At 37.4% G+C, this 23,901-nt stretch overlaps 1 protein-coding gene across 3 annotated transcripts in view; it reads right to left on the bottom strand.

The window, feature by feature from the left end:
* Positions 1-23,901, bottom strand: part of MICU1 (mitochondrial calcium uptake 1) — a 204,393-nt gene that overhangs the window by 11,933 nt on the left and 168,559 nt on the right. For all 3 annotated transcript variants that reach the window (XM_079137084.1, XM_079137086.1, XM_079137085.1), the window contains one exon: positions 18,291-18,399. In XM_079137084.1, the coding sequence (XP_078993210.1) occupies positions 18,291-18,399 (109 nt within the window). The remainder of the gene's footprint in view (positions 1-18,290; positions 18,400-23,901) is intronic.

Raw genomic sequence — 23,901 nt, 5'->3', positions numbered from 1 at the left:
GGTAGTAGTTGTGGATTGAGGGGAACCTCTAGGAGGGGAACTGACCAGCGAGACCTCCCCACCGGGTGAGTCTTCCCTGCCAGGTGAGGTTTTCCCACAAGGACAGTAAAACCAGAGACACAGGCCTTGCCTCAGCCCGCAGCCTATTCCCCTTTGGATGACCATTGGTCAACAAGTGGAGGCACCTCTGCCCACTAGCAGGGAATATACCCCACCTGAAGGCCACCACCTCTAGAGAGGCAGCTTCTTTGTGGAGCACCACACTATCAACTTCCTCCAAGACTTCAGGCTACTGAAGGCTAAGAGGGGATATACTAGAAATCTTCAGGGACACTATAAGTCAATAGAGGAAATCTGCAATATCTCAGCTATCCACTGATACCTGAACTATATGAGAAAACAAAGGAAGAAAATACCCCAAACAAATCTAGATGTTACATCAATAAAATCTACTGACAGCATGGCAGAAGAAATGACAGAAAGGGACTTCAGAATGTACATAATTAAAATGATCAGGGAAGCAAACGATGAGATGAAAGAGCAAATGCAGGCTTTTTTTTTTTTTTTTTCAAATGCAGGCATTGAATGATGAGATGAAAGAGCAAATGCAGGCACTGAATGATCACACCAATCGACAGTTAAAAGAGGAAATACAGGAAGCAAAAGATCATTTCAATAAAGAGTTAGAGATACTGAAAAAAAAACAAACAGAAATCCTTGAAATGAAGGAAACAATAAACAGAATTAAGCACTCCATAGAAAGCATAACCAATAGGATAGAACACCTGGAAGACAGAACCTCAGATATTGAAGACAAAATATTTAACCTTGAAAACAAAGTTGACCAAACAGAGAAGATGGTAAGAAACCATGAACAGAATTTACAAGAATCATTGGATGTCAAGAAAAGGCCAAATTTAAGAATTATTGGGATTGAGGAAGGCTTAGAGAAACAAACCAAAGGAATGAACAATCTATTCAATGAAATAATATCAGAAAATTTCCCAAATCTGAAGAATGAAATGGAAAATCAAGTACAAGAGGCTTATAGGACTCCAAATACACAAAATTACAACAGACCCACACCAAGGCACATTATAATGAAAATACATAACATACAAAATAAAGACAGAGTTTTAAATGCTGTGAGAGAAAAGAACCAAATTACATTCAGGGGGAAACCAATACATATATCAGCAGATTTTTCAATCCAGACCCTAAAAGCTTAGAAGGGCCTGGAACGACATTTTTCAAGCCCTGAAAGAAAATGGATGCCAACCAAGAATCTTATACCCAGCAAAACTTACCTTCAGATTTGACGATGAAATAAACAAAAGCTAAAAGAATTTACAAAAAGAAAGCCAGCATTACAGAACATTCTCAGCAAAATATTCCATGAGGAAGAGATGAAAAACAAAGATGCAAATCAGCAAAGGGAGGAACTATCCTAAAGGAATTGTCAAATAAAGGAGAAACCAAGTCGTGTCAAAAAAAATGAGCCAAATGACCGGGAATACAAATCATGTCTCAATAATAATCCTGAATATTAATGACCTGAACTCATCAATCAAAAGATATAGACTGGCAGATTGGATTAAAAAGAAAGATCCAACAATATGTTGCCTGCAAGAGACTCACCTCATAGAAAGAGATACCCACAGACGACAGGTGAAAGGATGGGGAAAAACATACCATGCACATGGACTCAGCAAAAAAGCTGGGGTATCCATCCTCATTTCAGATAATGTGGACTTCAAGCCAAAACTAGTCAGAAGGCATAAAGAAGGACATTTCATACTGCTTAAGGGAAGCATAAATCAGCAAGACATAATGATCATAAATATCTATGCCCCAAACAGTGGCTCATCCATGTATGTCAAACAAATCCTTCTCAATTTCAGAAACCAAATAGGCCATAACACAATAATACTAGGTGATTTTAACATGCCTCTCTCACCACTGGACAGATCTTCCAAACAAAAATTGAACAAAGAAACCATAGATCTCAATAACACAATCAATAATTTAGACTTAACGGACATTTATAGAATATACCATCCAACCAAGAGCGAATACACTTTCTTCTCAGCAGCACATGGATCCTTCTCTAAAACAGACCATGTCTTATGCCACAAAGCTAATGTTAGCAAATACAAGAAGATAGAGACACTACCTTGTATTCTATCAGATCATAATAGATTGAAATTAGAAATAAATGACAGAGTAAAAAAGAGAAAGTACTCCAACACCTGGAGATTAAACAATATGCTATTATATGATGAACAGAAGATACCAGGAAGGAAATTAAAAAATTTTCAGAATAAAGAAATGAGAATAAAGAAATATAATATCAAAATCTCTGGGACACTATGAAAGCAGTACTTAGAGGAAAATTTATTTCATGGAGCACATTCAATAAAAGAAGAAAAAAATCAACAAATAAACGACCTAACACTACAGCTCAAAACCCTAGAAAAAGAACAGACCAACACCAAAAGTAGTAGAAGACAGGAAATAGTTAAAAATCAGAGCTGAAATCAATGAAATTGAAACAAAAGAAACAATAGAAAAAAATTGACAAAATAAATAGTTGCTTCTTTGAAAAAATAAACAAAATTGATAAACCCTTAGCCACACTAACAAAGAGAAGAAGAGAGAAAACCCAAATTACTAAAATTCGGAATGAACAAGGAAATATCACAACAGACGTGACTGAAATACAAAACATAATTAGAAGCTATTTTGAAAATCTATACTCAAACAAAATAGAAAATTTCGAACACATCAACAGGTTTCTAGAGACGTATGAATTGCCTAAACTGAACGAGGAGGACATACACATTTAAATAGATCAATTTCAAGTAATGAAATAGAAGAGGTCATCAAAAGCCTACCAACAAAGAAAAGTCCAGGACCAGATGGGTTCTCAGCCAAGTTCTACGAAACTTTTACAGAAGAGCTCATTCCAATACTTCTCAAAGTATTCCATGAAATAGAAGAGGAGGGAACCCTCCCAAACTCATTCTATGAAGCCAATATTACCCTGATATCTAAACCAGACAGAGACACATCGAGGAAAGAAAATTTCAGACCAATATACTTAATGAACATTGATGCAAAAATCTTCAACAAAATTTTAGCAAATCACATACAAAAACATATTAAAAAGATAGTGCACCATGATCAAGTGGGTTTCATCCCACGGATGCAAGGTTGGTTCAACATCCGGAAATCAATAAATGTCATTCACCATATCAACAGACTTAAAGTCAAGAATCACAGGATTATTTCAATAGATGCAGAAAAAGCATTTGATAAAATACAGCACCCCTTCATGCTCAAAACACTAGAAAAAAAAAAACATTCCTTAACATTGTAAAGGCTATCTGTGCTAAGCCCATGGCTAATATCATTCTAAATGGTGAAAAACTGAAAGCATTCCCCCTAAAAACTGGAACAAGGCAGGGATGCCCCCTTTCACCACTTCTATTCAACATTGTCCTTGAAACTCTAGCCAGAGCAATTAGACAGACCAAAGAAATTAAAGGGATATGAACAGGAAAAGAAAAACTCAAACTATCCCTATTTGCTGATGATATGATTATATACTTAAGAGGAACCAGGAAATTCTACCAGAAAACTTTTAGAACTCATAAGTGAATTCAGTAATGTAGCAGGATATAAGAACAATGCTCATAAATCTAATGCATTTTTATACATAAGTGATGACTCTTTGGAAAGAAAAATTAGGAAAACTACCCCATTCACAATAGCCTCGAAAAAAATAAAATACTTGGGACTCAGTCTAACAAAAGAGGTGAAAGACCTCTATAATAAGAACTAAAGAACACTAAAGAAAGAAATTAAAGAAAACCTTAGAATATGGAAAGATCTCCCATGTTCTTCGATAGGCAGAATTAATATTGTCAAATGGCCATACTACCAAAAGTGCTATACAGATTCAATGCAATTCCAATTAAAATTCCAATGACATACCTTACAGAAATAGAGCAAGCAATCATGAAATTCATCTGGATGAATAAGAAACTCAGAATAGCTAGAGCAATCCTTCGCAGGAAAAATGGAGCTGGGGGAATTGCAATACCAGAATTTCAACTATACTACAAAGCAATAGTAACAAAAACAGCATGGTATTGGCACCAAAATAGAAAGGTAGATCAATGGTACAGAATAGAGGGCACGGACACAAACCCAAATAAATACAATTTTCTCATACTAGACAAAGGTGCCAAAAATATGCAATGGAGAAAAGATAGCCTCTTTAACAAATGGTGCTGGGAAAATTGGAAATCCATATGCAACAGAATGAAACTAAACCCATGTCTCTCACTGTGCACGAAACTCAACTCAAAATGGATTAAGAACCTCAGAATCAAACCAGAGACCCTGCATCTTATAGAAGAAAAAGTAGGTCCAGATCTTCAACATGTCGGCTTAGGACCAGACTTCCTTAACAGGACTCCCATAGCACAAGAAATAAAAGCAAGAATCAATAACTGGGATAGATTCAAACTAAAAAGCTTTCTCTCAGCAAAGGAAACTATCAGCAATGCGAAGAGAGAGCCTACAGAGTGGGAGAATATCTTTGCCTCTCATACTTCAGATAGAGCACTAATCTCCAGAATCTATAAAGAACTCAAAAAACTCTACACCAAGAATACAAATAACCCAATGGACAAATGGGCTAAGGAAATGAACAGACACTTCACAGAAGATCTACAAGCAATCAACAAACATATGAAAAAATGTTCCACATCTCTAGTAATAAGAGAAATGCAAATCAAAACCACCCTAAGAGTCCATCTCACCCCAATTAGAATGGTGATTATCAAGAATACAAGCAACAACAGGTGTTGGCAAGGATGTGGGGAGAAAGGTACACTCATACATTGCTGGTGGGGCTGCAAATTAGTGCAGCCACTCTGGAAAGCAGTGTGGAGATTCCTTAGAAAACTTGGAATAGAACCACCATTTGACCCCAGGTATCCCACTCCTTGGCCTATACCCAAAAGATTTAAAATCAGCATACTACTGAGATACAGCCACATCAATGTTCATAGCTGCTCAATTCACAATAGCCAGACTGTGGAACCAACCTAGATGTCCTTCAATTGATGAATGGATAAAGAAACTGTGATATATATATATACAATGGAATATTACTCAGCCATAAAGAATGATAAAATTATGGCAATTGCAGGCAAATGGATGAAATTGGAGAATATCATGCTAAGTGAGATAAGCCAATCTCAAAAAACCAAAGGACAAATGATCTCTCTGATAAGTGGATGATGACACATAATGGGGGGTGGGAGGGGTTAGTGTTAGGGTTAGGGTTAGGGAGGGTGGCAAGAATGGAGGAAGGAAGGACTGTATAGAGGGAAAAGAGGGGTGGGAGGGGTGGGGGGGAAGGGAAAAATGGCAGAATGAATCAAACAACAATACCCTATGTGAATTTATGATTACTCCATGTACAAACAGAAACAACATGTATCCCGTTTGTTTAGAACAACAACAAAAAAAGATTAGGGAAGTTGTGACTTGTTCAAGGTGTCACAGGAAGTTAGTGACATGAGAAGGTGCTACAATCCCACCATTCTCTCCCTCACTCCAAGCTCCTATTAGAGCAGTTCACCATCCTTTCTGGGATCTGATCATGTTTAAAATTAATTCACTTGTTTGTTTCATTGAACATCTACTGTATAGAAAGAACCACCTAGGTGTGAGTAGGACACAAAGATGTAGAAAACATGGTTCATATCTACATAATGATGAAATACAAGAGAAGATAAAAGCTTTAATCCTTATTGATAATTACAAACTTAGAACTTCCAAGTTGTAAGAATCTAAAAAATGACTGCAGATACTATTTCCTCAAAAGTAGGCCTTATCTGGCCCTAGGGTGAGCTTTAAAACATTTTATTTTTGTGGTGTTGAGGATGGAACCCAGGGCCTTTGGCATGTTAAGAAGAACTCTGCCTCTGGGTCACAACTCCAGGCCCCTCCACATTTTTTTTTTTTTTTTTTTTTTTTTGGTACCAGGGACTGAACCCAGGAGTACTTAACCACTGAATCACACCCTCAGCCCTTTTTATTTTTTATTTTGAGACAGGGTCTTTCCAAGGTGCTTAGAGTCTTGCTAAGGCTGGCCTTGAATTTGTGATCCTCCTGCCTCAGCCTCCTAAACTGCTAGGATTATAGGTGTGTGCTACCCCGCTTGGACACTTTTTTTTTTAAAGTAACTTTCTGTGAAGTTGCCATATAAGTAGGCAGAAGAAAGTACCTAGCGCTTGAAAACCAGTATAGGTGGCTGGGTATAGTTACAATGTCAATCTAATATATTCATATAGTATTATTTCTTAATTTTTCGCAATAGCCCTGAAACAAGTATTGTAATATCACCATTCTGGAGACTTTGAGACCTTAAGGGATTTGTTCAAGGTCACTAGTGAGTAGTATGAATTCATCCTCAGGTTTGAGCATAAAGCCAAAATTTATGCTTATCACCTCCCATGTTTATGGATAGGCAGAATTAATACTGTTAAAAAGACCATGTTACCAAGAGGGAGTTATAGCTCCAGAGCAATCCCCATCAAAATACCAGTGATTCTTCACCGAATGAGAAAAAAAGTCTTACAATTTATATGGAAGAACAATAGACCCAGAGTAGCCAAAGCAATTCTGACCCCCCCAAAAAAACAAAACCAACCAACCAAACAACCAAACAAAAAACCCCAACGCTGGAGGTATCACAAAACCCGATTTTAAATTATACTACAGGCTGCAAAAGCAGCATGGTACTGGCATAAAAACAGACACGTAGACCAACAGAATAGAATAGAACACAAGAGTGTCAAAAACAAATGTAGGAGAAAAGAAATGGTGCTGGGAGAACTGGATATTCATATGTAGAAGATTATGAAACTAGATCCCTATTGCTGACCCTGCACAAAAGTCAACTAAAAAATGGATCAAAGACCTACGAATTAGACTAAAACTTAGCTGGGCATGGTGGCACATGCTTGTTGTAATTCCAGCAATTTGGGAGGCTGACGCAGGAGAATCACAAGTATGAGGCCAGCCTGGGCAACTTAGTGAGATGCTCAGTAACTTAGTGAGACCCTGCCTCGAAATTAAAAAACAGGCTGGGAATGTAGTCAGTGCTAATGCACCCTTGGGTTCAATCCCCAGTAATTCCACCCCCCACCAAAACAAACAAACAAACAAATCAAACAAACCTTCTACATCAAAAACAACCCAAAAAACCTAAATAAATTAAGTTACAATTCTTGAAAGAAATACAAATGGCCAACAATTATATGAAAAAATGTCCAAAATTTTTACCATCAGGGAAATGCAAATTAAACCTACATTGAAAGTCCATCTTATTCTAATCAGAATGGGAACCTTAAATAATACAAATAACAATAAATGTTGGTGATGGTGCAGGGAAAAATAAACTTATACAATGTCAGTGAAAAGGTAAGTTAGTATAGTCACTATGGAAATCAGTATGGAGGTCCTCAAAAAACTAAAAATGGAACTACTGTATGATCGAGTTATACCACTCCTTAGAATTTATCCAAAAGAATTAGAAAATAGCACACTGTAGAGATACATGCATTCCCATGTTTATAGCAGCATAATTAATTCCTAGTAGTCAAGTTATGGAACTAACCTTTGTGCCATCAACAGATGAATGAATATAGAAAATGGGACATATATACAAATTGAAGTTTTATTTAGTCATAAAGATCATGAAATAATGTCATTTTTAGGTAAATGGATGGAACTGGATGGAGAGCTTCATGTTAAGTGAACTATACCAGTCTCAGAAAGGCGAGTGTCATATAAAGAAACTAGAGAGAAAAAAGGGGAAAAAAGGGATCTCATGAAAGTAGAAGGGAGACTATTAGGGTAGGGAAACCATTATGGCATTGGGGGAGGGCAGAGGGAAGGCGAGGGGAAGTAGCGGGTTGTGAAATTGATCAAATGATGTCATGGGCGTGAACATATATGCCACGATGAAACCCACCATTCTGTATAGTTAATATGCATCAATGAAAAAATTAAAAATTATGCTTAGTACAATTTCTGGCATATAGTTAACTCTCAATAAATGCTAGATTCTAGAGCAATGTCTAAGTGTAATAAACCACCAACACACTATGAGTAGAGGTGGTGACGAACATCTGGATTATTAGAAGCTGAGATATTTGCTGTTGTATCCTGTTTTTTTGATGTTGAGAAATGAACAGCTTAGCATACACATACGTCCTTTAAATGATACTCTGGCATCCTTTAAAGAGACACCAACTTTCCTTGAAGCATGACTTCATTTAAGTGACTTTAGGCTTTTGTGTTTTGGCTTCTCAGTGGAAAAGTATTGAGGTTAGAAAGGTTAAGAACACAGATGTGGCTATTAAGATATTCCCACATGAAATATAAAGTGAGATTAACCACTCCAAAGGTCTGTCACTTGAGGTAAGCACTACAGATGCCAGAGGTGGTCTGAGCTGGAGAACATACTCCCAAACAGGACAGCTCCAGGGGAAAATGTCATATTCCAGACTGAGGAGAAGGGCTCTGTCTCCAAAACATTCCTTCTTACCCTAACAATGGTCAACTCTTAGCCCAAGGCAACTGGGGAGAAATAGCTTAGTGTCTTTCTTCTCTAGGATACTGAGAAGTACAGTTCAAAATGGTGAACCTGCACTGTCTCCTGGATCATGCTTCAGCAAAGATTTTCAAACTCCAACAGGATCTTGGAACATACTGTGAGACAACATGATGGCGTGGGAAATGTACACACTTGGGATTAAGGAGACTTGAGCTTGAATCCTGGCTCTACCACTGCTTTTCTATTTACACACCATAAAATAGGGATAATATCACCAACCTTTCAGGTTTTAAGAATTAAGAGAGATACTATATATAAAGTGCTTAGCATTGTGCGGGTACATGGAAGCTACTTCAAAATGATAGTTATTATGTTCCAGATGTGCAGTGGCTTCTAAAGACGAATGTTACATAATACTTAGTGCTCTGGAGGGGTGTCAGCTTGTCTGTTGAAGATGGATGTCCAGAATATAGGAGTTTGCCATGTGTTCAAAACTGCTACTCTATCAGTAATTTCTGACTCCTCCAACCAGCTGCAGGAACCTATCTGCCAAGAGACTGAGGCTTTTACTTTAGGATGGGGGTGTAGTTCAGTGTAGAGCACTTGCCTAGCATGTATGAGGCCCTGGGTTAGACCCCCAGCACTAGGGGAAAAAAAGGTTTAACTCATTAAATTATAAGATTCAAAGAAATGGAAAGCCACAAAGGTTCTTAGAAGTCATCCATGTGATCCAAGTTACCTCAGAGAGAAAAGAACTGGAATCATTTAATAGTGAGACTGATACTTAAAACAAAACAAAACAAAACAAAAAAAACCCAAACAAACATTGGGGTTTCAGAGAGCATTCTGCTATTGCTTATTTCTTTGGCTTATTAGACAACAAGGTAAACTGTGCATATAGAATGTAAAGAATTAAGGACAGCTAAGTTATAAATTACAAATTCCAACCTAAGCAGAATCATGCTGGGGCATGGACAGCAAAGGCAAGGACTTTACTTGTTTTATTTAGTTCAAAGTACACAGGGGACAAAACGAGACCCACAAGTTTACTGAATCTATAATAGTCTGAGATGCTTTACACTGGGGCATTACTGTACCTGGAAACCTTTTACTCTCTTGGCAGAAATAGGAATGCTCTGAGATTTACAGGCCATAGCTCACTCTCAAGCTCCAGCTCAAATAATTTTTAACTACTTCATCATAGGAAGCTGTTGGGGAAAGAGTCGTGTTCAATTTCCCATTACCTTCTTTAGCAGACAGATAATTTAGACAGCCTGTGAGAGGTAATATATCTAATTTTATGCCTAGTATGTGTACGAATGAGCAATAGAATTGGTTCCTCTTGAGTGCTAAACAAAAGAGATGACCTACAGTGGAAACACAATATTTCACGGAGAAAGGTTCTCTCTTTAAGAGGTCAGGATTCACCAAGGTCAATTCCTTCTTAACTAAGAAGCCATTATCACAGGGGCCATGCAGAACTAAGAAACTGCCTCAGTGAAATTTCCAATTTTAGGGACTGGATCATGCTCCATTATGGTAAACATGCAGCAGCTACCTGTCTGGATCTCTCATTGTTCAGAGGAACATTAACTTGGGAAGGTGTTAAAAATATTTTAGAGCAAATCAAGTTTGGAAACTATATCCTTCTTTTGGAGATTAATAATGCATATTTAAAGCTTGTGGGAGTATTGCTGCAGGAAGAAATTCTGTATAATTCTGGCACTTTCCAAGCTTATTCGAACCAAGGAACTCTTTTCTTTTAAAAACTACAGAACCATTAACACATTGCAGTAGATGGTGTTCTTCATAATGCTGTTTGGGATATTCTGTGCTATCTTATGTTTAAAGACTGGTTTATAAGCTCTCAACTAGTCAAGGAAAAGACAGTACCAGAGCCTCAAAGAGGTGCCATTTTTTGAAGGTCTTAACCTTTTGGGAAAAAATGAAGACAGCTGAGTCTGAGAGCAACTAGACTGAGAGCAGAAGCCAGACAAAAAGTACTCCGGTCTCCACCCCTGCCTTGTGCCAGGGCTCCACTTCTCAGTTTCTAGATCCTCCTATGGCTAATCAGTACTTACCACACCAATCGGAACACTTCTCCCTCTTTCCCCCCCAATTAGACTGTGAGTTTCTTGAGGGCAGAACCCTGTGCCTAGCACAGCTGCTGCTGAATAACTGGAGAAGCCATACTTAGTTTTGTTTATGTTATCAACTTAAATGGTAACAGCTGACTTTTATTAAATGTTCACTGACCGAGGGGCACAAGGTTAAGTTCTTTATATGGATTTATTCTCACAACTCTAAGAGGTGGGTATTTTTATCCTTATTTTAAAAACACAGAATCTAAATTCAGAAAATGCCAAAGCTACCTGACTGATGGAGCCAAGACTTAAATCCAGGTAACGTGATCTCAGAGCCTGCATTCTCTTTTTTTTTCTTTTCCTGTGACAATTCCTGGGAATTGAACCCAAGATCTCAATAGGCAAGTGTATACCACTGAAGTAACCACCCCAATCTTTTTAAAGAATATTTTGAAACAAGGTCTTGCTCTATTGCCCAAGCTAGTCTCTACAGTGCAATCCTCCTGCCTCCGCCTCCTGAGTAGCTGGGGTTACAAGTGTGCTCCACTGCACCTGGTTCTGAGCCTGCATTCTATAACCACTACACTTTTCTTTCTCTCACCTAAGATTCATCTCAGCAGTCAAATTCTATACTTCTTTGGAGAAAGAAAGAGATGCCTGTAATTCATATGGAGTTCAAACCAGTGGACAAAACACTAGTATGGCTATCAGAATCAGGGAGGCCTAAAAGCAAAGAACTAGGGCAGAGTTCAGGGAGAGCCTGTAAAAGGCACATCTGGGCTGGGCATGGTGGTGCATGCTTGTAATTCCAGTCACTTTCGAGGGTAAAGCAGGAGGATCATAAGTTAAAGGCCAGCCTGTGTAACTTAATGAAACCCTGTCTTAAAAATAAAAGGGGCTGAGGATGTGGGTCACTGGTAGGGCGCCCTTGAGTTCAACACCCATCATTCGAGGTTGGGAGGAAGCATATCTGGCAGAGGGAAAGGACTTGGAAAGGACTGAACACGCACTTGTCTTCCCAGGCACAGTCAGCACATGAACAGTTAACATCACTGATAGTAGCATCTATTTCACATGGAAGAAGTGAGATAGATGTCAAGTCTAAAGAGAGGGATTAAAGAAGGACACAATGGATTCACAGCATGAGTTTGTTCTATGGATCTACTATGGGGGGGGGGTTATTAGCATTTAAGATATCAACATGTTCACTCATTCACTCACTGACCATTTATTTCTTTAGTGCCTACTATATCCTAGGGGATGTTCCAGGCAAACAGAATATTGCCATGAGCAAGACAGATAAGCATTCTTATAAGGGACAGATTAAACACATAAGTATATGAGTGATAAATGCTATGATAAAGAAAAACAGTATGTTATGATACAGGATGATAAAGTTACTTTGGAGTGGGAACGTCTTTATGAGGAAGTGATTTATGCAAGACCTGAATTAACAAGAAGCCAAACACACGTAGAACTTGAGAAAGAACACTTGAGGTACAAGGAACATCCAGAACAAAGGTCTTAAGGAGGGAATGCACTTGGTAAATTTGGAATATAAAAGGAAGACCAATGTGGCTCAATACGGTTCAAGTACCAGCACTACAAAAAAAAGTTTGTAATAATTAGGTTTCTAAAAAACTTAAGCTTTTTAAACAAGATACATACAAATATTTCATGCAAATTAAATTCACATTTTTTTGTAGACTATCTATGGGTAATTTTATTTATTTATTTATTTATTTATTTTTTTTGCGGTGCTGGGGATCGAACCCAGGGTCTTGTGCTTGCAAGGCAAGCACTCTACCAACTGAGCTATCTCACCAGCCCTCTATGGGTAATTTTAAATTCCTGGTTGTTACACTGGATTGAATGGTAGCCCCCACAAAGAGATGGATATATTTGAGCCCCTGGAACCTGTGGATATGACTTGTTCAGAAATAGAATCTTTGCAGATATAATTAAGGATTTTGAGATGAGATCATCCTGGATTACCCAGCTGGGCTCTAAATCCAGTGACAAGTGTCCTTATAAGATACACAGAAGAAAGACTTTTAAAGAAGAAGGGAAACCATGAAGAGAGAAGCAGGGATTAGAGACATGCAGCTGCAAGCCAAGGAACATCTAGAGCCAGCCGAAACTTGGAAGAGACAAGGAAGGTTGCTCCCTTACAGTCTTGGAGGGAGTGTGGCCCTGCCACATCTTAATTTCAGATTTTCTGCCTTTAGAACTACGAACTGTGAGAAAACAAATGTGCATTATTTTAAGTCACTGAGTTTGTGGCTGGGGATGTATCTCAGTGGTAGAGCACTTGCCTAGCATGTGAGAGGCTCTGGGTTCAATACTACACACACACACACACACACACACACGCACATACAAACACACAAAAAGGTAAATCCTGAGTTTGTGGCCATCTGTCATAGCAGTCCTAGGAAACAAATACACACGGATTCTCCCTCTCACTTAGCAAGCCAGCTTCCCCTAGATATCTATCGTTATACACACAGGGAAGTCAGTGTTAGACAGATTAAAAAGGAGTCCAAGCAAATGGCAAAACATCATATATCTCATAGCCAAATGTACTTTTGCATGTCAGGTATTTCTGCAATTTGTACCTACTTCACTCCTTCACTACTGCCTCTGTTAGTGAAGATAATGAGGCACAGAGTATATAAGGAGTATGTGGAAACTAAATGTTTCAGTAAATGGCCTAATTCAGAAACACTTTCCCTTTTTTTTTTTTTTTTTTAATCACTAGGTTGCATTTCTCTTTGCTACCACTACCCTGAATCATTCTATTTTGTACACCCTATAATTTTAACACAAATAGTGATTCATCCTATATAGCTGTTCTTTAAAGTAGTGCTGTTGGCTTTAGTTGGGCTCTTCCAAAAAAAAAAAAAAAGTATAAAAAGTAAAGAAAAGCTTATTAATTCTATTTTAATAGAAATGGATGACTTCAATTCTTAAATTTTTGAATCTGAAGATGCTGTCTAATCCTGTTTTGTGAAACAGAGCATAATCAGGCTATTGTGGAGAAAGGACCTGGTAATGCCTCCCCCTTAATCTACACATCACTTTTTTTCTCTAAAAGATTCTACAATGTTCAGAGGAGATAGTATTTTAAACAAATGCTATTTTAAAAATGTTTGTGAATCAATAAAATGAAATTAAAGCCATCTGGGTTAGAAAGTACAAAGTGAAATTATACTGAGGATGGAATAATCTTAATTTTCTCCAGCTTCATAGAGGCATAATTAATAAATAAAAATTATATTTAAGGTATAGAATGTAATTTTGATTTTATGCAGTACTGCAGATTGAATTCAGGGCTTCAGGCATACTAGGCAAGTACTGTACCACTGAGCTATATCCCCAGTTCCAACATGTTTTAATATGTATAAACTGTGAAATAATTACCAGTCAAGCTAATGAACATTTCCATCACTTCACATGTTTACCTTTTTGTGTACACATGTGGTAAGAAACACTTAAGATTGACTCTCTTGGTAAACTCCAAGTATATAATACAATATTACTAATTTTAGTAATGATTTAATACATTAGCTCTCTACAATTAATTAATCCGGAATCACTAAAACTTTGTACCCTTTGATCAGTGTCTCCCCATTTACAACACTCCTGAAGCCCCAGGCAACCATCATTCTAACATTGCTTTTGTGAGTGGGACATTTTTTTTGGTGGGGGGAGGGTAGTACCGGGGATTGAACTCAGGAGCACTCAACCACTGAGCCACAACCCAAAATATTTTGTATTTTATTTAGAGACAGGGTCGCACCTCGCTTTTGCTGAGGCTGGCTTTGAACTCATGATCCTCCTGCCTCAGCCTCCTGAGCCACTGGGATTATAGGCGTGTGCCACCGCGCCTGGCAAACTGGACTTCTTTTAGATTTCACATATAATTAAAAGCCATGATCTTCTATCAGAAAATCTTAAGGAATTCATTTAAAAATGCTGAATAGGGAAGACTATGCTTAAAAAACCTGTCAGTGCTTTGGAGAGATTTAAAAATATTTACTCAGTACCTAATGCTGAAATAAAGACATATTCATATAAACCAAAAATGAAGAGAATTTATTGCTAATAGATCTGCACTGCCCCAAATGATAAAGTTCTTCAGGCTTTCTTCAGAACAGATTAAAAATTTGAATATTCAGTAATAAATGAAAAGCACTCAAAATGGTAAATACGTGCATAAATATTAAAGACAATCTTTTCTCTTAATTTCTTAAAAATATAACTATTGGGGTGGGGAGATAGCTCAGTTGGTAGAGTGCTAGCCGTGCAAGCACAAGGCCCTGGGTTCAATCCCTAGCACCACCAAAAAAAAAAAAAAAAAAAAAAATATATATATATATATATATATATAAAACTGTTGAAAGCAAAAGCCCTCACATTGTATTAGAGATTATAATATACACAGATAAAATATAAATGACAGCTACAGCATAAAAGAGTGTGATAAGTAGAACTGTAAGACTTCAGGATTCTTATATTTTACTTGGAGTGGTTCCCAATATTAACTCTAAGTAAACCATGAAAAGTTATAATATAATTTCTGGAGAAGCCACTAAAATATTAAGTGCTAAAGGCCACTAGACCCAACTATATGCCATCTAGAAGAGATATACTTTAAAGATAGGCTGAACTTAAATAGAAAAATATATATTATGCAAACAATCTGCACTTAAGGTAATTATGCTATTATGTCAGGCAAAACAGACTTCAGCAGCTGTATCATGAAAGATAAAGGGAGAACATTCTTAATAAAAAAAAAAAAAAAAAAAAAAACCTGACCATATTCTGAGCCATTAAACAAATCTCAATAAACCTTAAGGAAATGAAATTTTACAGAATATGTTCTCTGGCCACAATGAAATTAAATTACAATGTATCTGGGGAAAAAAATCCCCCAAATATTTGCAAGTTAACATACCTTTAGATAATCATGAGTACACCAGAGAAATTACAAGGAAAATCAGAAGATATTTTAAATAGGATGATAAAAATATAAACACATCCAAGTTTGTGGGATATAGATAAAAACAGTGTTTAGGAGGGAGAGAAATTTATACCTTTAAGGCTTATCTTAGAAAATGTAGGTTAAGGTTCTATCTTAAACAGCTATAAAAAGGAAAACAAAATAATTCATGCTGAAATAAAGCAGAAGGAAGGAAATTCCCAGCTTTGCAAAAACAAACAAACAAAAAAGACACATCCAGGCACGGTGGTACATCCCTGTAATTCCAGCAAGTCAGGAGGTTGAAGCAGAAGGATCTCAAGTTTGAGGTGAGCCTTAGCAACTTAGTGAGGACCAAAGCAACTTAGTGAGACCCTTTCTCACTAAGACTGGGGATGCAGTTAGTGGTAAAGCATCCCTAGGTTCAATTTCAAGTATCCTCCCCTCCACCCCTACACCAAACAAACAAACAAACAAACAAGTAACAAAAAACCCCAAAACCACAACTTGAAACATTCACACAAGATAAAATACAAACTCTGAAGACCTACATATTTATTAAAGAATTAAGGGCCTAGGGTTGTAGTTCAGTGGTGGCTTGCCTGGAGCATGTGAGGAACTGGATTCCATCCTCAGCACCACATAAAAACAAATAAAATAAAGGTATTTTGTCCATCTATAACTAAAAAGAATATTTAAAAAAAGAATTAAATGATAAAACCTTCCCAGAAGAAAAACTTTAGGCACCGATAGTTTCACTGGTGAATTCTACCAAATAATTCAGAAAGAAAGAACGTGAATCTTACACAAGTTCTTTTCTTTCTTTCTTTTATTTTTGTGGTGGTGGGAATCAAACCCAGGGCCTCCATGCATGCTAGGCAAGTGCTCTACCATTGAGCTATACATTGAGCTATTCATTTCAGTATACATAAAATTTGAGAAAATACTAAAAAACTAAAAACTAAAACTAAAGACTAAAAACTTTTCATATCACAGAAAGTGACCAGCTGATTTTTAAATTTATATGGTAATACAAAGGAACCTAGAATACCCACAGCAATCTGGAAAAGGAAGAATGAGGTTGAGAGTGTTTACAAGACACCTCAACACTTTCTATAAAGTTACAGTAATCAAGTGGATGTACCGAGAGACACATGGATAAATGTTGGAGAATATAGAGTCCTGACATAGATTCACATTTAAATGGTCATTTGATTTTTGTGAAATCTGTCAAAGAAAACCAATGGAGCACCTTTTCAATCAATGGTGAAGGTGAACTAGACAGCCATGTTTTCATTTTATACAGACTAAATAGTTACCTGCCCTTGTACCCAGCAATTCCACTTATAGGCAGGTATTTACCCAGGACAAATGAAAATACATGTTCTCAAAAAAACCTGTGCAAGAATGCTCAAAACAGCTTTATATAATGAATATCGTCAAAAACTGGGAATGGGCGGGGGGCGTAGCTCAGTTGGTAGAGTGCTTGCCTTGGAAGCACAAGGCCCTGGGTTCAAACCCCAGCACTGCAAAACAAAAAAACAAAAAAACAAAACAAAACAAAACAAAAAAAAACACAGGAACAGTCAAAGTGTCCAGAGAGAGAAGAACGATGAACTGTGGTTAATGGATTACTACCCCTCATAAAAAAAGGATTTAACTACTGATATGTACAATGACATAGATGGAGCTTAAAAACATTGAGAGAAATTGCAGGAGTGTATACTGTATGACGTTCTAGAACAAGCAATATTAATCTATGGTGGGAAAATACATAGAATAAAGGTTGCCTCTTGGTAAGTGAGGGCAGAACTGACTGTGAAGGGGCAAGAAGGAATTTTAACAAGCACTGAACCTGCGTTAATAGGAGTGAAGCATTCTTATACCTACTTTGTATCAAAAAATAAAAGACTGATGCATATCTAGAGGGATGAAGATATGCATGGATACATGATCAAGCCAATAGAATAAAATGTTAATCGAACTGGATATAAGGATATTCTTTAAATAATTATCCTGACTGCTCTGAAAGTTTGAAAAATGTCACAATAAAATATAAAAGGAAAAATTGTGATTTCAATTTCTCTACTCTTTCACACTGCCTGTATAAATTGTAACTGAATCTATATGAAATAAGCCAACAGGGGGTCCTATTTTGAGTCATGATTTTATCTTTAGAATCTTTAATATAAGAAATAAACCAATCACTCCTTCTCATCAAAGACATAAACTGAATTGCAGAATGACTTTAGCTTCTCATTATGTATGCTGTGACTCCAGCTCAGATGAGAGAAGTTCTGCAGTTTCATGCATTGTGCTTCTGCTTAAATGCCTATTTTCAAGGCTAATCATTTAAAGATGGGCATCTGCCCTGACTACAGCATTCCACACAATGAAATGTATTTGCTGAGCTTGGCATCTCAAGGTGAAATGCAAGGCTTATATAGTGCCAACAAAACAAAATGAATCAAAAGACAATGTTAAGAAAATCTGGCATTTTATTGCTAAGGAGGGGCAGTCACCTAGTAGATTGCAGATTCGACAATTATACTTTCAAGAGAAAACTTTTGGGTTTAATTACCTTTATCAAGAGATGCTCCAGCCATATGGTAAAAGCTCAATGCAGTGTCCACATCATTAATATTCTTTAGGAAAGTAAAGAAGTTCTCCACCTCTTGAAACGTCAGACCCTACAAGGAGAGACAGCAAGGTAAGACAGGACCTGAAGTAAAAAGCAGCACATAGCAGAAAGCTAGGCAGCTATTCATGGCTTTAAGGCAGACATCTGTGCTCATGTCATCAGAGACTGAATAAATTATTAGTCAAGAAATGTCAAATTTGTACATAATAGGGGAACAAAATTTTAGACTCTAACCCTGAAAAAAGTCAACTAGCTAATTGCTTCCCCTCACATAAAATGTGACATAAAGCTGCTTGCGGTGTTGGCTGGGTATCTTTAATTAAAATATTTCTAACTATGCTTTCCAGTTAGTCACACTATCTATTATGACACTTCCTAAGTGGGCTGTAGCCACTTGATCTGTTATACATCTTAAGAAGTAATATCAGAGCCAGGACTTTCATTTGAATAGTTGCTCGCAAGCCAGCTAAGCTTTCTGAGGCTTAAGCTAATTAAAGAATCACCAAAGTTAGCAATGTATAAGGGATGATTTCAGTATTTAGCAAAACCCAAGCACTGGGGAAGCTGTTCATTATTTCAATTTAGAAGCTACTAATGAAATATAATTCTTTTCAAAATCTGTTCAAAGTTTGCTCATCTTAACTCTATTTTTTTTTCCCCTTGTAGTGCTGGGGATTGAACATGGTAGGCCGGTGCTCTGCCACTGAGCAACATCCCCAGCCTCTTAATTCTCCTTTCTATGATGGCTCAGGTGAAAGTAGTTGTATAAATAGCTACTGGGAGTTCCTTTACAGGAGGAAGAACTGTCCCATTTGCCTTTTCCTCATTTCTCACATACCAAGCTGTGATGGAAATGAAAACAGTTCCAAGAAGTGGAAACACTGGGGAATGTTGAAGACATTTTTAATGAAGCCTCAGGTCTTTAATGGATGGCAGATGTTGACTAGCTTCTACTTAATGCTGCTTCTCTTTGAATTTCCATTTCCCTAAACCATAGAGGCCAGGAAACCGCATCAGGAACTCAGTAAGAAGGTAACCTTAATGCACACAATCCATAGTTCTTTCCTGGTACTCTCCAAACTAGGATGGCTATATCTTTCATTTTATCAAATAGAGAGCTAAAATATGGTAAATACAATTATGTTACATGAACTTTTATAATTTTTCATCCTGAGAATCAGAGAACTTAAAATTATTATTGTAAAACATGATGACCATATTGAAAAGTGCATAAAATACAAAATTACAACTTAACAAATTGTTGTAAAATGAACACTCAAAGAATTTCCATTCAGGTCAAGGAAAAGACAATTGTTGTCAGTATTCTGGAAGCCTCTTTCCCTCCCTACAAAGTGCCCCTTCCCAATCATAAGTTCTACCCCTATCTTGCATGCCCAGTACAACCCTATTATGACTTTTAGAAGATTCATTTCCTTACCTTTTTTCCCCCCTCTAAATAGCATGCCACCTATTTATGCATCCTTAAACAGAAACAGTTTAATTTTATCTACTTTTGAACTTTATGAATGAAATTATATAGTACGCACTCTGGCAATAGTGCATCTGTATTCATGCATTCAAATATTTATGGAGTACCTACTATGTACCAAATGCCACAATTTTTGACAGTGAAATGCAAGGTCTACATTTTATACCTTGAGATCATTTCCTGACTGTGATGTGTAGTGCCCAGAGCTAGGACACACTGCTTTTATGGATGCTGTATTATGGTACTCAATGTAAGCACTTGGCTAGAATGAACCCCACAGAGGAGGTCACTAGAGCACAGGTTCTACAATCATCACTGCTTACAGAGGGGTACATCGGCACCATTATCCTTTCCCCTCCACCAAAAGATATGCACACAAATGAAAGCAACCCAAGTGTCCACTGGTGATAAACGGATAAACAACATCCTGTGTGTGTGTGTGTGTATCACATGCTACAACGTGGATGGGCCTTGAAGACATTATGCCAAGTGAAATAAGCCAGTCACCAAAGGGTAAAATACCATGGTTATACTTACATGAAGTACCTAGAATTCATAGAGACAGAAAGTAGAATGGTGGTTGCTAGGGGCTGGTGAGACAGCGAATGGGGAGTTATTGTTTTTATTTTTTGGCACCAGGAATTGAACCCATAACCACTGAGCCACATCGCCAGCCCTATTTTGTATTTTATTTAGAGACAGGGTCTCACTGAATTGCTTAGCACCTTGATTTTGCTGGGGCTGGCTTTGAACTCTTAATCTTCCTGCCTCAGTCTCCTGAGCTGCTGGGATTACAGGCGTGTACCATTGTGCCTGGCTCTTCATATTTTTTATTTTGAGACAGGTTCTCATTTAGTTGCTTAGAGCCTCACTAAATTGCTGAGGCTGGCCTTGACCTTGTGAAACTCCTGCCTCAACCTCCCGAATCACTGGGATTACAGGAGTGTGCCACCATGCCCAGCCTGTTTAAGGAATTTTATATTAGCCTTTTTAACTTCAAAAATCCTTTTAATAACTCTGTCCTCTATGTCATCCCCTAAATAAATCCATACTTGAATAAGAATAGTAAAGAAGGTTTAGCATGTCTTGTGTATGTGTTAAGATAAGCAAAAGTTACCACTTAAACCATTTTAAGTGTACAATTCAGTGGCATTAAGTATATTCACAGTAGTGGGCAGCCATCACCACCATCCATCTCCAGAAACTGGAACTTTCCAAACGGGAACTCCTTACCCATTAAACAATAACTCACCAGGCATGGTGGTGCATGCCTGTAATCCCAGCAATCTAGGAGGTTGAGGCAGGAGGATCACAAGTTTGAGGCTAGCCTCAGTAATTTAGAGTGGCCCTAAGCAACTAAGCAAGACCCTGTCTCAAAAAAAAAAAAAAAAAACAAAAAACAAAGGCTGAGGATGTGGCTCAGTGATTAAATACCTCTAGGTTCAATCCCAGTACCCCGTGCCCACTGCCCCCAAATTCCTAAAACAGAAAAGACATGGTAGAGGAAGTATTTCTCACTTTGAAAAACAACTTCTAATGTTTGCTAGCCATTTTTTTTGTGAAACATTAAATACTATAGTTCCTGACTAGACTACTTATGCTGAGAATTATTTGGGAACAGAGAGAACAATCTGAATTGAGTGGCTATCATTTGATGACTAAGAAAAACAGTGGAATACAAATCACATTATGTCACTATTAAATCTAAATATATAATACTTGAACTTTATTATATAGATATAATAAAAAATATTTATTGAGCATTTACTAACCACTCAGCACTATGCCAAGAACAGTGAGAGAAATAAAATTGCATTGGATATGGGCTTTGATTTTATGGTGCTTATAATTTAAATAGATAGGCCTCCTTAAAGAAAAGATGATGCCAGTTTCAAAATTCTTATTTCTTGGTAACTATTTTAGTAAAAATCCAGAGGACCATTAGAAAAAAAACTAGGGTAAGACTATAACGTGAGCTTTTTGGATGTTAAAATGAAAATTGAAAGGACATGCTTGCTGCAAGTTGGGTTGTTCAGACTACAAGGCTACTATAGCTTATGTATAATTTGCTGGCAGGTGATGTAAACTGCAGACATAGTAGTTAAAAGGAACTATCCTCTTAGGTTTGGCAACAGAGGGTTTTTACTGACACGAGGAAGGTAGGGGATATAAGCAATGAAAGAGTTATCTTCTCCTGTGGGCAACTGCTCAACAAATAATTATCTATCTACCTTTGGAAAGATGGACTTAGATGAAACTGGGCTCTAGTGATTTAAAAAGATGAGATTAATGGCAGTTTGCAGATAGTAGAGGCACTTCTTTAAGTTGTATAAAAATGAACTTAACATTAAGAAGTTGTTAAGTGAACTCTTTCAAAACTAAAAGCAGTTGACAAAATTTTAGAAGAAAACAGGAGAAAATCTTCACAATATTGAATGAACCAAGAACTCTTACATAACACACCTACAGTACAATCCATAAAAGAAAAAAAATTGATAAATTAGACTTCATCAAAATTTTAAAAATTTGTGCTTCAAAATACTGAGAAAACAGACAAATCACAGACTGGGAGAAAATATTTGCAAATCACTCATTTTATAGACTTATACCTAGAATATCACGCTAAGCAAAATAAGCCAAACCCCCAAATCCAAAGGCCAAATGTTTTCCTTGATGGTTAGATGGTGCTCCATAATTGGTGTGTGTGCTGTGGGAGTAGGGAAGAACGGGGGAACTTTGAATTGGACAGAGGAGAGTGAGGGGAGGGGAGGGGTGTGAGATGGGAACAATGGTGGAATGAGATGGACATTATCACCCTATATACAAGTATGATTACATGACTAATTGCCTTTGCACCATGTACAGCCAGAGGAATGAGGAGTTGTGCTCCATTGTGTACAAGGTATTAAAACACATTCTACTGTCATGTATAACTGATTAGAACACATTTTTAAAAATAATAAAAACAGAATTCTTACAACCTAATGAGAAGACCAATAACTTGATTTAAAAGAAGATTTGAGACTAGGGGTGTAGCTCAGTGGTAGAGCACTTACCTAGCAAGGGCAAGGCCCAGAGTTCTATCCCCAGCATGGCAAAAAAGGAGAAAAAAAAGTTTTGAATAGATATTTTACTAGACAAGATAGATGAATGGCTGATATGGCTGATTAGGACATGAAATGATTCTCAACATCATTGGTCACTGGGAAAATGCAAATTAAAACCACAATGATATACCACACCTATTAGAATGATGGTAATGAAAAAGAGAGACAAGCCAGGAGCAGCGGCACATGCCTGTGATCCCTAAGGCTCAGGAGGCTAAGGCAGGAGGATCATGAGTTCAAAGTCAGCCTCAGCAACAGCCAAGGTACTAAGCAACTCAGTGAGACCCTATCTCTAAATAAAATATAGAACAGGGCTAGAGATGTGGCTCAGTGACTGAGTGCCCCTGAGTTCAATCCCCGGTACCCCCTGCACCTCCCCCCGCCAAAAAAGGGACAATAACAAGTGTTGCTGAGGATGTGGAGAAACTGGAATTTTCATACATTCAGGTGGAAAAGTAAAATGGTAGAATCATTTTTGAAAACAGTTTGGCAGTTTAAAAAGTTAAACATAAATAGGGCTGGGGTTGTGGCTCAGTGGCAAAGCATTGTATGTAAATGTTCATAGCAGCATTATTCACAAAAGTCCTTCAATGGAAACAATTCAATTGTTCACCAGCTGGTATGGATTAACAAAATGTAGTATACCTATGCACAATATATCTATATTTACTACTCAGCAATAAAAAGATAAACTATTAGTATAAACATCAACATGGATAAACCTTGAAACATTATGCTAAGTAAAAGAAGCCAGATGGAAAAAGACGACATTACTGCATGACTGCATTTATATGAAATGTCCATAACAGGCAAACCTACAGAGGTTGAAAGCTCACTTCCGTTTGCCTAAGGCTAGGACAGAAATGAGGACTGACTGAAAACTAGCATGAGGGATCTTTCTGGGGTGATGGAAATGTTCTGAAACTGGATGGCAGTGATGACTGCGTAACTCTGC

The sequence above is a fragment of the Sciurus vulgaris genome (assembly GCF_902686455.1).
Source record: "Sciurus vulgaris genome assembly, chromosome: 4".
Classification (NCBI taxonomy): domain Eukaryota; kingdom Metazoa; phylum Chordata; class Mammalia; order Rodentia; family Sciuridae; genus Sciurus; species Sciurus vulgaris.
This window is presented reverse-complemented; position numbering and strand designations above follow the sequence as displayed.